This window comes from Puma concolor, chromosome C1 (genome assembly GCF_028749965.1).
Source record: "Puma concolor isolate L17-30 chromosome C1, mPumCon1.1.hap2, whole genome shotgun sequence".
In the NCBI taxonomy this organism is placed as follows: domain Eukaryota; kingdom Metazoa; phylum Chordata; class Mammalia; order Carnivora; family Felidae; genus Puma; species Puma concolor.
In genome coordinates, this window is record NC_141674.1 from 34,069,464 (window position 1) to 34,083,146 (window position 13,683).

A 13,683-nucleotide genomic window follows, 5' to 3' on the forward strand; every position below is an offset into this window, starting at 1 on the left:
ACCCCAGCACTAGCAATGGTGGGGAGTGGGACTACCCCTAGGCATCAAGGAGGGAGGGGGAAGGGGAGTGTGGTTACTAGATTGTGAGAGAGTAGCTCTAAGAGAGGGCTGCCTGACAGGAGCAGTGACCTTTGGTAGACTAGAAAGTCTTCTTTCTTTCTTTCCTAGACTGGAAAGCTCCCTGTGTTTTCTATCCCACTTCTTCCTGGGTAAGGTAACCCAGGCACCTTGTTCTGTCAGCTGGCCCTTGCCTGACTTCTTTCACCTTCCTTGGCTCTTTTGCCTTCACCTTCAAATATGCATAGGCCTGTTGGTACTGGTTCCCTCAAGTTCCCATGCTCTGCCCCTTTCTCAATCCCAAGTTTCTCACATAAGTATCCCATGCTTGCTGCCTCTACACTGTCCCCACCCCCACCCTTCTTTCTGCCGCCCCTTCCCCAAGCATGCATTCTTCTGATCCAGCTCTCTCCCAGGTCACTGATGACTTATATGTCAGTGGCCAAATCTGGCCTTTTCTGTCATCATTCTTCTTGACCATTTTGCATATATGAAATTCCTCCCCCTTGAAGGTCCATGTCAGTATAATCTCTACTGGCTTCTTTCATTCTTTTATTTTAAAATGTATGAATTCCCCAAGGTTGTCCCCTTACTTACCCTTTCCTTTTTCTCTACAGTTTCCCTTACTCCAGAAGCTTGCTGGCCCTGTCCTGCATTCAGATATGTTTTGTTTGGCCCTTCCCTATACAGAAACTCACTGATTCCACAATGCCCAGCAGATAGAGTTCAAACTCCTTAGCTTAACATTTGAGGCCCTGACCAGCCTGACTCTAGATAACCTTTCCTCTGGGTTTCAGGGGCTCCCAGTTGCCAACCCCAAGTCGTCTAGGTAATTGGAAATAAACAACAACAACAACAACAACAACAACAAACAGGAATGCTTCAAAGTCAAAGATAATAACGATAGTAAGTTTGGGCTAAGAGCCCTAGATTTTTCTCTATCATCATCAGACTTGACCTAAGGTAATGATTGAAAACATGATTTTTCTAGCCTCTCTCTGGGACAGTATACCATTTGGTTAGGAGTGCAGGAGCTAGCCAGATAGTTTGGCTCCACTATTTATTTTTGGCTATATGCCTTTGGGCACATTTCTAACCTTTTTCTGACCGTTTCTTTCTCTATCAAAAGGAGATAGAGTATCTGCCCTATGGGATTAAGGATTAAGCTCAATAATGTGTGTAAACTGTTTAAACACAGTCGTTAGTAGATGGCCAATAAATGGTACCCATTATTATCTTTATTATTGCCACTTCACCTCTAAGCACATTCACACAATTCATTCAAGTCATTATTAGCGGATTTGACTGAATGGGAGTCAAACCTGGCTTCCCACAAACTGTGTGGTCACAGGCAAATCCCTTCCCTGGGCCTTGGTTTTTCCGTCTGTAAAATAGGGGTATGTTGCCCGAATGGGGAAGATGCACCACGCACAAGTTAGCCTAGTGGATCTTCAAAATTCCTGACACCTCTAAAGCCCCATGGGGGTAAAGCCACAATGTCTTTCAGAAGGCAGTTCAATCCTATCTCCAGACAGGCAAGTCTGAATCCTGATCTTTTTTCTTAACCTTAAGGAATTCATCCCTTTTTCAGCTTCATTTTCCCTGTTTGTAAAACAACAACAACACAGTTTTTTAAAACTAACACACGTGGGGCGCCTGGGTGGCTCCGTCGGTTGAGAGTCTGGCTCAGGTCAAGATCCCAGGGTCTACGGATAGAGCCCCACATCCGGTTCCCTCAGAGAAACCCTGTTTAGGATTCTCTCTCTCCCTCTCCCTCTGCCCCTCCGCCCCCTCTCAAAAAACAAAAACAAACAAACAAACAAAAACCCCATACAGGTTACGTCCTTCCTGGCAGTGTTCCTACAGGCACCAAACTCACTAGGTCTTACCTTCTTTCTGCTCCTAAGCTTCTCAACTCGTTCCCCACCCCTACCCACCTGCCTCTTTTCCCTTCTCTGAAGGGCTCAAGTGCTTTAGGTCACTTCTGCACTTCTGCATCATAAATACGATCCACATGGACGCTTTAACTATGAAGGGCCGAAGAGGGCAAGCTGAAGAATGAATGGAAGGGACTCCGGAATGCAGTGGCAGCTCAGGCCCCGCCCCCAGGCGCGCCCCTCCCCGCCCCTCTCTCTTTCCGACACCAGTTCTCTGGAGACGGGCCTCAACTCTCTCACTCTTCAAATCACGCTCCACGACTGGATTCTCGTGAGACCTGTGACTTGCACCGGAAGACCCGCCTCCTGTGCCGTGAAAGGCCAATGGGTGAAGGCGACGGTTGCGGCGGTTGGGTTTTGAAGGAGCCAATGAGTGCTCAGAGCGGAGAGTTTAAGAAGCGGAGGCCGGCACTGCAGAGACCGGTCTGGGATCGGAATCTAGTCGGAGCTGGAGGTAAGGGCCGTGTGGGTCGAGCTGGGGTGGGTATGCAGCCCGTGCTCCGAGACCCGGACGGGCTGGGGCCGGCTTGGTTCTGAGTATGTGGCCGGCGGTCCCAGGCCGAGCACGGTCGCCTCTTCCTCAGGGCTCCGCGGGCATCCACTCCAAGGACCCCTCCTCCTGCAGACGCTCCCATGGCGCAGTTCGTGTTCGAGAGTGACCTGCACTCGTTGCTGCAGCTGGATGCACCCATCCCCAATGCACCCCCTGCGCGCTGGCAGCGCAAAGCTAAGGAAGCTGCGGGACCGGCCCCCTCACCCATGCGGGCCGCCAACCGATCCCACAGCGCAGGCAGGACCCCAAGCCGAACACCCGGTCAGTGGGGTGCGGCGGGACACGGGGAGGAAGAGGGAACGGCTGAGAGCGGCCTTCAGGCCTCCTCCCTCAGGAGCCTGCTCAGACTCTGGCTTCCCTCTCCCCGGCCCAGGCAAATCTAGCTCCAAGGCACAGACCACTCCCAGCAAACCTGGTGGTGACCGCTATATCCCCCATCGCAGCGCTTCCCAGATGGAAGTGGCCAGTTTCCTCCTAAGCAAGGAGAACCAGCCTGAAAATAGCCAGACGCCCACCAAGAAGGTATGTGGCCCAGAGGGGCTTAAGGCAAGAGTGTACTTTGTGTACTCTGTGTGCTTTGGATCATGCCATCCTGCCTCACCACCACCCTTTGTGCCAGGAACATCAGAAAGCCTGGGCTTTGAATCTGAACGGCTTTGATGTGGAGGAAGCCAAGATCCTTCGGCTCAGTGGAAAACCACAAAATGCCCCAGAGGGTAAGACCTGAAGTTCTTCCTTCTTGGAGGGAGGTGTTGGCCCGTTCCCAGGGTTGGGGGGAGATGCCTGTCTGCTCTTCCCACCTAAGACTGAAGGGAGGGGAGGTGCGTCTCTGGCCTTCCTCGCCAGGAGCAGGGGAGGAGTCAGTTTTCCCACTGGAGTCAGTTTTCCCACTGTCAAGACGTATTCGGTTGCCACAGGTTACCAGAACAGACTGAAAGTGCTTTATAGCCAGAAGGCCACGCCTGGCTCCAGCCGGAAGACCTGCCGTTACATTCCTTCCCTACCAGACCGTATCTTGGACGCCCCTGAAATCCGGAATGACTACTGTAAGTGCAGCCTTCCCTTTGCCCATTGGACAGAGGAAGAGGGCCTGGGGACCAGACAAACAAGGAAGCTCATTCTCCTCCCTTTCCCTGCTCTGGCAGACCTGAACCTTGTGGACTGGAGCTCTGGGAATGTACTGGCTGTGGCGTTGGACAACAGTGTGTACTTGTGGAGTGCTAGCTCTGGTGACATCTTGCAGCTGCTGCAAATGGAGCAGCCTGGGGACTATATATCTTCTGTGGCCTGGATAAAAGAGGGCAACTACCTAGCTGTGGGCACCAGCAGTGCCGAGGTGCAGGTGAGACTTATCCCTGTGCTGCAGTTCTGTTGTGCCCAGACAGGGGGCTTGTCCAGCAGGAGGATGTTAATGGCAAGTTGCAATCTCTGATCCTAGCAGCCTTCTCTCTCTAGCTATGGGATGTGCAGCAGCAGAAGCGGCTTCGAAACATGACCAGTCATTCAGCTCGAGTGGGCTCCCTATGCTGGAACAGCTATATCCTGTCCAGGTTAGTGGTTTTAGCTAGTCTGTTGCAAAATAAGTGTGCGATTTTTGCCAGCTCTCCCCAGATGTACACCTCTGAATGGAAGCAGCTCAGTCCTGCTGGCAGTGTTTGGCCCTGCCACAGAACCTGATTCCCTTCTTCCCTCCTGCAGTGGCTCACGCTCTGGCCATATCCACCACCATGATGTTCGGGTAGCAGAACACCATGTGGCCACACTGACTGGCCACAGCCAGGAGGTGTGTGGGCTGCGCTGGGCCCCAGATGGACGACATTTGGCCAGTGGTGGCAACGATAACGTGGTCAATGTGTGGCCTAGTGCTCCCGGAGAGGGTGGCTGGGTTCCCCTGCAGACATTCACCCAGCATCAAGGGGCTGTCAAGGTGAGAATGGGGCTAGGTTGGGTCCTCTGCTTACCCTGGCCCAGAACCTGGGGACTGTTAAGGGGAGATGGGACAGCAGGGTTAGACAGGATTACCCTGTGACCAGTGTCTAGCTCTAGTACCTGCTGACCCCACCTTTATCCTACCTAGGCTGTAGCCTGGTGTCCCTGGCAGTCCAACGTCCTGGCAACTGGAGGGGGTACCAGTGACCGGCACATTCGCATCTGGAACGTCTGCTCTGGGGCCTGTCTGAGTGCTGTGGATGCCCAATCCCAGGTAGTCTTTTACCTGTTCCAGCCCCTCCCTCCCAGAAGGTGTTCTCACTCTGTGTGGTCTTCCGTGGGCAACCGTGTTCCTTCCAGTGGCTTCCTCAACTCTATGCCCGATGGTTTCCAAAATTCTGGCTCCACTCTCATTCATGATCTCCAGGCCACACTTCTGTCTGTGGCTTAACTCCAACCTCATGTCCTATAGGTGGCACCGGCCTAATATGCCCTAAATTAAATTTGTCATTTCTTATTTCCCCGAAATGTGTTCCTCCTCCTCTTAATTGTTTGAGAGGGATAGAACTTACTCAGAAATCTGGAGAACTTCCTAGAATCTTTCATTATCTTCACTTAGTCCCCAAGACACATCATTTTTGCCTCAGAATATCGTTCACGTGTGTCTCTCCCCTAAGCCTCACTTTTCTTCTCACTGGAGGCCCCCTGCACTGGTCTCACAGCATTCTTTTCTTATCTCCTGCAGTCTGTCCTCTGCACTGGGTCTGGGTGGTCTGTGACTGCTAAAACCCTGCAGTAGCTCCCTATCACCTACAGCAACTTAATCCACATCCATTGGAATGAAATTTGAAGCCCTTGCTGGTGGGTCTCCCACCCACTCCAGGTTCCTCCCCTTCTACCCTCCTCTCCCCCATGCAGCCTTCATTCTAGACTTTGACTCTGGAGCCAGAGTTCAAATTCTGGCTCTGTCACCTTTTAGACTTGCATGTGATCTTAGGCAACTTGCTGAAGTTCCTTCTGCTTGATTCTTTATCTGTAAAATGGATAACAATTTTTTTAACTCTGAAAAAACTTTTGTAAGAACTGTGGTTATTCAAGTCTGAGTCTGTGGCACCTGGCAGGGTGCCTGATGCTCAAATGGAGTTAGTTCTGATTTGAGTAGCATCGGCTCTGTTGAGCCCACATGCCATTCTCTCTCACAGGTGTGCTCCATCCTCTGGTCTCCCCACTACAAGGAGCTCATCTCGGGCCACGGCTTTGCCCAGAACCAGTTGGTTATTTGGAAATACCCAACCATGGCCAAGGTGGCTGAGCTTAAAGGTAGGTTCCAAATAACAGAAGCCAGACACAAAAGGCCACATATCATATGACTGTTGAAATGTCCAGAAGAGGCAAATGCAAAGAAATAAAAACAGACTGATGGTTGCTAGGGGCTATGGGGAGAAGGTGGTGAGGAGTGATGAAAATGTTCTGGAATTACTGTTGTGATGGTTGCACAACTTTGGAAATACTAAAAGCCAATGAATTGCATACTTTAAAAGGATGAGTTTTATGGTATGTGAATTAAATACCTCAGAGGTGTTAAAAAAAAAAAAAAAAAAGGTAGGTGGCCCTCAATATTGGAGGCTGTAGGTATGTCTACATTCCTATGCTCTACTCTCACTTTTTTCATCCTCATGCCCCAGGTCACACTGCCCGGGTCCTAAGTCTGACCATGAGCCCAGACGGGGCCACGGTGGCATCAGCAGCAGCAGATGAGACCCTGAGGCTGTGGCGCTGCTTTGAGTTGGACCCTGCACGGCGGCGGGAGCGGGAGAAAGCCAGTGCAGCCAAAAGCAGCCTCATTCACCAAGGCATCCGTTGAGGACCAACTCATCACCTCAGTTTTTTGTTTTTGTTTTTTATTTTTCTAATAAAGTCATGTCTCTCTCTCTTCTCCTTGCATGACCTCTGTCCCAGCCTTCCCAGAGCCTCCTCTCTGCTGTCTGTCATCAGAGAGCCAGAACCATCCCTCCTGTTTGCAGATAATAAGGCTAGCACCTCTTTCATTCACACATGTACACACACAGCCTCGGTGGTTTTCTCTGTCACTTTTAATGGAGACATAAGCGAGGGAGCAGCCTCCACAGGCTGTATTCCCAGGCCCCCCCCCCACCCTGACCTTTGGCCAAGAAGCTTCTGCTCCAGCGTGGGTAGAGGAGGGATCCTGGGTCCACAGTGACAGATTATTGCTGACCTCTTCAGTGTGAGGAAAAAGGCCACAAGACCCTGGTTGAGGGCCAGTCCTGAGTGCTCCTCTCCCAAGTTTAAGGCAGGGAGGGGGAAATAAGTATCCAGCCCTTTCAAGCCCCCAGCTCCAGAGTGGCAGAGGGCAATGAGGCCACATCCTTGGAGCTGGCCAGAAGTGGGTGAGGAACGGAAGCTGTGGTCCCTGTGTACCAGCTGTGGGGAGGGGAGGACCTGTCCCCTGCTCAGTCCTGACCACATAAGCCCTGGTCACAGGTATAGGTGGGAAGAAAAATGTCAGATGCTGCCCAAGGCACAGTCCTGAGGCACTTAGGTGGGCGCCTAGGTAGGCCATGTTTCTCAGTTGGCCTTGACTTTGGCAGTACCTGGAGCTCCATTTTGCTGAAGTACACGGGGGAGCCGTTTGCCTTTGGTGTAGGAGTGATACCAGAAGTTGGAGAACAGCACGAAGAAGATGGTACCGTACATCCAGATGAGGTGGATGATGACTGGATACTGGTAGTTACAGCTAGGCATGAAGTAGTATTGGGAGATGTGCAGGGAGACCAGGACGAACTGGATCTAGAATGGAGGAAGGCAAGGGTCAGAGGGAACAGTGAGAGGTGGCAGAGAAAGACTGAATGTGGAGTGTGGAGGGATGGGGTCAAAGGTAAGGCAGGTTGGATAAAGGTAGGATCCAGACCAGAAGGTTGGGACAGTTACGGGCCAGGCCCCTCACCAGCTGGATGGCTGTCATGTGCTTTTTCCACCACAGGTAAGGCTGAGCCACAGGGCCAATGGCAGACAACCCATAGTACAGGTACATGACGACATGCACAGAGGAGTTGATCATGGCGTGGAAAGAGCCCATTCCTCCTGTGAGGGGACAACAAGGTCAGAAGAATTGAGCTGCTGGTCGTCAATGCCTGCCCCTCTTCCCCCGGTGGCCTTCACCACTCACCTGGGGCAATTTTTACCCCCCACCACCAGCTCCAAGGAAGCACTGAGTGGTGGAAGACATGTAGAAAGGTCACCTGTCCATCTTTTTTCCGGAGGATAAAGATCACCTGAGAAGAGTGGGGAAAGGAAAGGGGTTTCTGAGCCAGGGCCTCTCCTTTCTCCCTACAGGTTCTCACCTCTCCTATAACCACTCACCGTGTCCATCAGTTCGATGAACTTGGAGAAGAGGAAGAGCCAGGCCACTCGAACCATCTGCAAGAAGTCAGGCAGCCTTAGGACACCCATGCTACTCCGAAAACTTCCCTAAATTGGGCCAGGAGCCCAAGTCACACCCAAACTCCTATCCCCAGGTTGCTTATAACCTACCCACCCCACACTACGCCTGTCCCTACTTACCCTTAGTGCCTCCGGGCTGTTGGAATAGTCCACAGGATCGCAGCGCCAGGTGTAGGTACTCAGCCAGCCAGACATCAAGAACTAGGAAGGGGTGTGGATTAGACCACCAGAGTTCCACCCTGCCCAATCCCTCTTGCTATCTAGCTGAAGAAATGGATTTCAGCCTCTCTGGAAAGGAGATGCCATGCTCTGGCCACAAGGCCTGCCCCTTATCCTGCCAGCAGGAATTAAAACCTAGCCATGCCAGGGGCCCACCTCATAGACAATGTAGAGGGAGAGCGCCACCAGGGAGAAGTTGTAGACAATCATGAAGCCCCGGAGCTGGAAGGGCTTCCGATTGGCCATGATGCGAGGCCCAAGTGAGAGAACGAAGTACACGTAGGTCAGGAGGATGGAGGTCATTAGCAGGGGGGACCCCATCAGAGGGTAGCCCTGGACCCGAGGATCTGTAGAATAAGGGTCAAGGAGTCAGAAAGGGTCACGGGGTCCCAAAGGGTGCCCACCAGGTGTACAGACATGGGGCCAGGTCACAAAGGGTCAACGGGTTCACAGGGACTCTCCATTAGGAGACAGCCCTAGATCCAGGGATCCCAGGACAGGAGAAAAGAAGGGTAGACGGCATCTTACCTGCATACTTCATCATCTCCTGGTACAAGTTCACAACCGCCTCCATCCTGGCTAAGGATTCTGGGGAGGTATGGAGGGTGGGTGTCAGGGCTGACCGTGCCCCCATCCCACCCTCGACCCACAGACAGGAAGCAGACCAGATGAGACAACTCCCGACACCTCCCTGCATAAAGGACAGAAGACTGACAGGAAGGAATTGCTGGGGATTGGGGGTAGGAAGCCGTCTGGCCAGGGCACCGCTTCCCCGCACATCCCGCCTGCCTGCTGGGAAGGACAGATCCCGCCCTCCGCTCCACACCTCACTAACCCTAACCCTAACCCTCCCCTCACTCTCTGCTCCTCCAGAGATTCTCACCCCCAGTCCTCTCCTCCCCTCTTTCTGTGCAGGGGAACTCTCCAAGTCCGGTGTCTTTCCGGAGAGTCTTACCTCTCCTCTCCGGAATGACCGCTTCTCCCTTCCCCACCAGTCTCCCACCTCTCCAGTTCTGGTTCTGTCTTCTCCCCAGGGATCCTCCCCTTCAACCGCTCCGGTCCACCTTCGGGATGCTGGTCTCTCGGGACGCCGGTTCCCTCCTGCCCCTTCCTCCTCTCCTCTGCCCTCCCGGGCTCTCACCTCCAGCGTCTCTCGCAACTCCTGGCTCTCCTCCTCTCCGGCACCCCTTCCAGCCCTTCCACTCCGGAGCCTTTGAGACTCAGGAGCCTTTGAGACTCCAGCCCCGGCTCCACCTGTCTGACTAGATCTGGCAGAGGCCCGCCCTCCGCCCGCCCCCGCTGCACTGCGCATGAGGTGGAGGGTGGGGCCAGGCCACAGGTCAGGGCCCAGAGGAGCAGGACCCACCAGGATTGAGAAAGCCAAGTAAAGCATGGGGCTCACCACCCACCCACCCACCCACCCTGGACAGCCAGATGACCTAAAGCTCTAGCTTAGTTTTGAGTCAGAAACCTCACGGGACTTTAGCCCAGGGCTCACCTTGGCCCCAAGAGAACTGCTGAAAACCCACACCCAGCATCTTCTCCTAAACTAGCCAGAAAGTCTCAGTTTGTCCTGCTTCAGAATGGGTGCAATCACCCTTCTCTCCCTGGGAGGGGCAGGGAAGCCAGTGGCATGTGAGGAGGTGGGTGAGTGGGGGAGGTCTCAGGAATCTTCCCCTCCTTTAGGGAGGGTCCTAATGAGCTAGGCCCTCTCCCCCTCAGATCCTGAAGGAATGTCGGGGGAGGGCGCCCTGGGACACAAAAGCTCCGGCCGGTCCCCAGGAGAGCCTGGGATGCCAGGGCGGTCCCTGAGGGACGAGCCTTGCCCTAAAACGGCCAGGGCAGCAGATGCTCTGCGAGCTGCCTGCCCTCCAGTCTGCCAGGTTCCCTCCGTCCAGACAACAACGTGAAAAATACAAGTGAAAAATACACCTTCTGACACATCCACTGAGGCTGCACCTGTGCCCCTCCCACACTCACGGGGCACACATCTCACAGATGCTCCCCCAGCCTCCGTGACGACCCCCAGCTGCCCCCACCACCGTCAGGCCCCAAGTCCTCCTGTATGCACAGAGCGCCTCTAGCATGGCTCTCCCCACCACCACCATCGACAGACTGACCACCGCCCGCCCTCCCTCAGCACACATATGTACACGCGGAGCCCTCACACCTCCTGCTGGTGACAACCACCCTCCTCTGACACACCACCCAAACAAGCCTCCACGGACTTTGACATGCAGTTCCTGATACTCAGACCTGCTCCTCACTCCATTCACGCTGGCAACACACCCAGAACACTCTTCGTTGGTCCTGCATCACCATGTGCAAACGGCCCACACGCAGGTTTACGGGTTTACTCACACGTACGTGAGTCACAGATAAATGTGGTCACAGACATAAACTCGGACACTCCACTTTGAGGTGAATGAACATAAAACCACCCACACCACACGCAGACACACACCTGCCTTGGGTCATGCATACAGGTCTCTTTTCATGGATGACCTTCGTCATTCATTCATTCACAACCAGATTTTGTTGGTCTGCTGCCTCTCCTGTGGTAGGGCCTACCTGGCATAGGCCTGCACTCAGACACACAGTTCCTCCCTGACCCATGTGAGTTTGCCAGCTGGTTATCTCTCCCGCTCTCTCTCAGCCACCACTCAAGTTCACCTCCCACAAACACTCATGCGCCCTGAAGGTCAGGAGTGGCTCTAGGCTCCGGAGAGGACCTCTCCCCAAGCTTGAGAAGCACTGGGTGTGTCTCCGGTAGGGGAACTCGGTTGGGTGCTTCCTTCCTTTAAGATGGATGGAAGGGAAAAGGAGACAGGCAAAGGAAGGGGGAGGGGAAGGGAGAAGAGAGGAGCAGGGAGCGAAGGAGAGGGAGGGTAAGAGGCACAGAGGGACGAGACCCAGAGGTGGTGGAAGAAGGCCTAGGTTTGAGCAAATGGGAGCCGGGATCGGAGGGAGCCTGCCGGCCAGGGCCGGCCCCAGAGAGCTGGGACCTCCCACCCACGGTCCGGGAACAGCCTCGCCCACAGGCTGGGCAGGGCAGGGCAGGGCAGGGCCAGCTAGGCAGGGTGCCCGGGCACGTGGGCAGCCCGCCCGTGGAAGGTCCAGACTCACCAGTGGGGGGCCAGGCGGGCAGGAGTGGAGGGCTTGGAAGGAGCAGGGCCAGAGAGAAGTCCCCAGGGCCAGCCTGCCTGCCACTTCCTCATCTGCTGGGCCGACTTTCTGTCACCAGAGGGGGACAGGGCGGGCCGGGCGGGGGGCGCCTGCTGATTGGCCCCGACTGGGCTCGGCCCGAGGGGCGGGCGCAGGGGCGGGCCGCCAGATTCCGGGGCAGGAAGCACGCCCAGCCCGGACTCCCCACCCCTTCCCTCGGCATCTTGCCGCTCGCCTCCATCAGGTCGCCCTGGGCCGGCCCTGGCCCGCCAGAGGTGCACCTTGCTTCTTCCCGACCCTCAGTCTTATTCTGGGCCCTCTGGTGACTGTCCACCCACGTGACCAACACATCCTCTGTTTGTGGCAGGCCCACCCAGCTTAGGACCCTGAGGAAAGTTCCAGGACTAAGCAGACCTCTCCCCCTGAGCTTTCACTCCAGAGGGTGATGGGAGGGTTGGACCGAGGCAGTGTGTGTTCTATGGGCTGACCTGGGGTGGCAGGGAGGTCTCAGCCAGAGGGAGCAGCTGTGTAAGGAAGCCTTCCCTGGGAGCCCATAAACTTGGATGAACCCTAGCATTAGGGACTGCTAGGAGGATTTGGCTATGGGAGAATACAAATGCCCCGAGGTGGGAACAGTGAATCACTAGCTAAACTGGCCTTGAGGGTAGTGAAAAGGGGGGGGGGGGGGGGGGAGGGCGGCGAAAGGAAGTGAAGCCAGCTGTGGCTGAAATGCCGTAGGGCCTGAAGGCCTGAAGGCCAACCAGGGCACTTTGGTTCTATTCTGGAAGTAGAGGAGAAACAGCGAAGCTTTCTGAGGAGGCTGCAATGAGGCTTGTATTATCAGATATTTATTGATATTTATCTCACACCTACCGTGTGTGAGACTGTGGTAAATACTGGGGACACATCAATGAACCAGGCAGATGCTGTCCCTGCATGGGGTTTGGGTTTGCCTCTAGCTGAGTCATTTCACTCTGGCAGCCAGGGTGATGAGGCTATTGAGGCAGCCCAGGTGAGAGAAAACAGCCTGATGTAAGAAGGTTTGGAAACTGATGGGATAGGAGAGGCAGACACTGGAGATGTCCCAAGACAGGTGCACTCTCTATATATACTTAGCTGTCCATCCGCGTTCCTGCACTCTCCCCTCCTAGCTCCACACACTAACCTACTAGACTGAACTGGGATAAGGGCTAAGTTTTAGCAAAATGAAACCTATATCTCTGGCAGCTCCTGGAGCAGTCCTTTGCATATAGTGACCCAATAACTGCTTGTCAGATTGGATGGTGTAAATGTGGACAGAAAGGGAATTCAGAAGAAACAATGGTTTGGAAGAAACAGTAGTGCGTAAATGGTGGAACGTATCTGTGCGAGAGTTTAGTCTTAGAGGTAAGAGGTCAGAGCCAAAGAATAGCTATGATCCAGCCCATTAGTAACTACCCTGGAAAGGAAATAGCAGAAGGACTCAAAAGGCTCAAATTTCTTAGTGTTGTTACACTAAGGCCTCCCTGATCTGGCCCCATCTCCCACTCTACCTGTGTCCTGTGCATATCCTGTGCTTTACCTTCCCCAAGGATGTCAACATCTGTCACACACGCCCACTGCTCCAGGCCTGGCCCCTGGCTCAATACAAGGTATAAACAGCTCTCCCAAGGTAGTAAATCACTCCACCTCTCGTTGAAAGCCTAATGTGTTCCAGGTATATTTTAGTGGCTTTGGGGTCACACCTGACTCCACAGGCCCAAGTTTAAACCTTCCAGGGAGTACATGCGTAACCTTCTGCGAGTTGCCGAGCCTCTATGAAATGGGAGCCACAGTGCCTACCTTGCTATGGCGAAGATTAAAGGAGTGAGGTCACGTTAAGCGCTTAGCACTGTTTCTGTTCTCACTGGTTCATAGATAGGGTGGGGAGCAACTAGCACATCAAGAATACACCAATATAGGGGCACCTGAGTGGCTCAGGTGGTTAAGCGTCCAACTCTTGATCCTGGCTCAGGTTATTATCTCACGGTTCATAAGTTTGAGCCCCGTGTCAGGCTCATGCTTGGGATTCTGTCTCTCCTTCTCCTTATCCCTCACCTGCTTGTGCTCTCCCTCTCTCTCAAAATAAATAAATAAACTTAGAAGGAGAAAAGAAGAAGAAGATGAAGAAGGAGGAGGAGGAGGAGGAGGAGGAGGAGGAGGGGAGCCTGCGTAGCTTAGTCAGTTAAGTGTCAGACTTTGGCTCAGGTCATGATCTCACGGTTCGTGAGTTTGAGCCCCACATTGGGCTCTCTGCTGTCAGCATGGAGCCCGCTTCAGATCCTCTGTCCCCCTCTCTCTCTGCACCTCCCCTGCTCACACTCTCTCAAAAATAAAATAACA

At 53.9% G+C, this 13,683-nt stretch overlaps 2 protein-coding genes across 5 annotated transcripts; one reads left to right on the forward strand and one right to left on the reverse strand.

The window, feature by feature from the left end:
- Positions 1-81: 81 nt before the first annotated feature.
- CDC20 (cell division cycle 20) lies at positions 82-6,411 on the forward strand. Of its 2 annotated transcripts, none has more exons than XM_086716702.1 (11): positions 82-2,448; positions 2,620-2,808; positions 2,921-3,069; positions 3,167-3,263; positions 3,465-3,593; positions 3,693-3,889; positions 4,003-4,097; positions 4,246-4,474; positions 4,625-4,750; positions 5,679-5,796; positions 6,162-6,411. In XM_086716702.1, exons 1-11 carry the CDS (start codon positions 2,319-2,321, stop codon positions 6,338-6,340), a joined length of 1,638 nt encoding a protein of 545 aa, XP_086572828.1. In that variant the 5' UTR covers positions 82-2,318; the 3' UTR covers positions 6,341-6,411. The 2 variants fall into 2 exon arrangements, with proteins under 2 accessions (XP_086572828.1, XP_086572829.1); XM_086716703.1 differs by having other exon boundaries at positions 2,347-2,448; positions 2,579-2,808.
- A 140-nt stretch (positions 6,412-6,551) lies between these two features.
- Positions 6,552-11,437, reverse strand: ELOVL1 (ELOVL fatty acid elongase 1). Of its 3 annotated transcripts, none has more exons than XM_025931027.2 (8): positions 11,284-11,437; positions 8,686-8,745; positions 8,314-8,504; positions 8,059-8,139; positions 7,858-7,914; positions 7,664-7,769; positions 7,442-7,578; positions 6,552-7,284 (listed from the first exon to the last, which is right to left on the reverse strand). In XM_025931027.2, the coding sequence occupies exons 2-8, from the start codon at positions 8,729-8,731 to the stop codon at positions 7,063-7,065; spliced, it is 840 nt and encodes a 279-aa protein (XP_025786812.1). In that variant the 5' UTR covers positions 8,732-8,745; positions 11,284-11,437; the 3' UTR covers positions 6,552-7,062. The 3 variants fall into 3 exon arrangements, with proteins under 3 accessions (XP_025786812.1, XP_086572837.1, XP_086572836.1); XM_086716711.1 differs by having other exon boundaries at positions 8,686-8,751; positions 11,291-11,390; XM_086716710.1 differs by lacking the exon at positions 11,284-11,437 and adding an exon at positions 9,299-9,425.
- Positions 11,438-13,683: the final 2,246 nt, after the last annotated feature.

Bases quoted from the DNA above. Each gene is read 5' to 3' on its own strand.
- CDC20 (XM_086716702.1), top strand. From the start codon at position 2,319: ATGGGTGAAGGCGACGGTTGCGGCGGTTGGGTTTTGAAGGAGCCAATG. The intron at 3,890-4,002 runs GTGAGACTTATC...TTCTCTCTCTAG, and splicing joins CCAGCAGTGCCGAGGTGCAG to CTATGGGATGTGCAGCAGCA. The intron at 4,475-4,624 runs GTGAGAATGGGG...TATCCTACCTAG, and splicing joins AGCATCAAGGGGCTGTCAAG to GCTGTAGCCTGGTGTCCCTG.
- ELOVL1 (XM_086716711.1), bottom strand. From the start codon at position 11,375: ATGAGGAAGTGGCAGGCAGGCTGGCCCTGGGGACTTCTCTCTGGCCCT. The intron at 8,140-8,313 runs GTGGGCCCCTGG...ACCCCTTCCTAG, and splicing joins CCCTCTACATTGTCTATGAG to TTCTTGATGTCTGGCTGGCT. The intron at 7,915-8,058 runs GTAAGTAGGGAC...GACTTCTTGCAG, and splicing joins ACAGCCCGGAGGCACTAAGG to ATGGTTCGAGTGGCCTGGCT.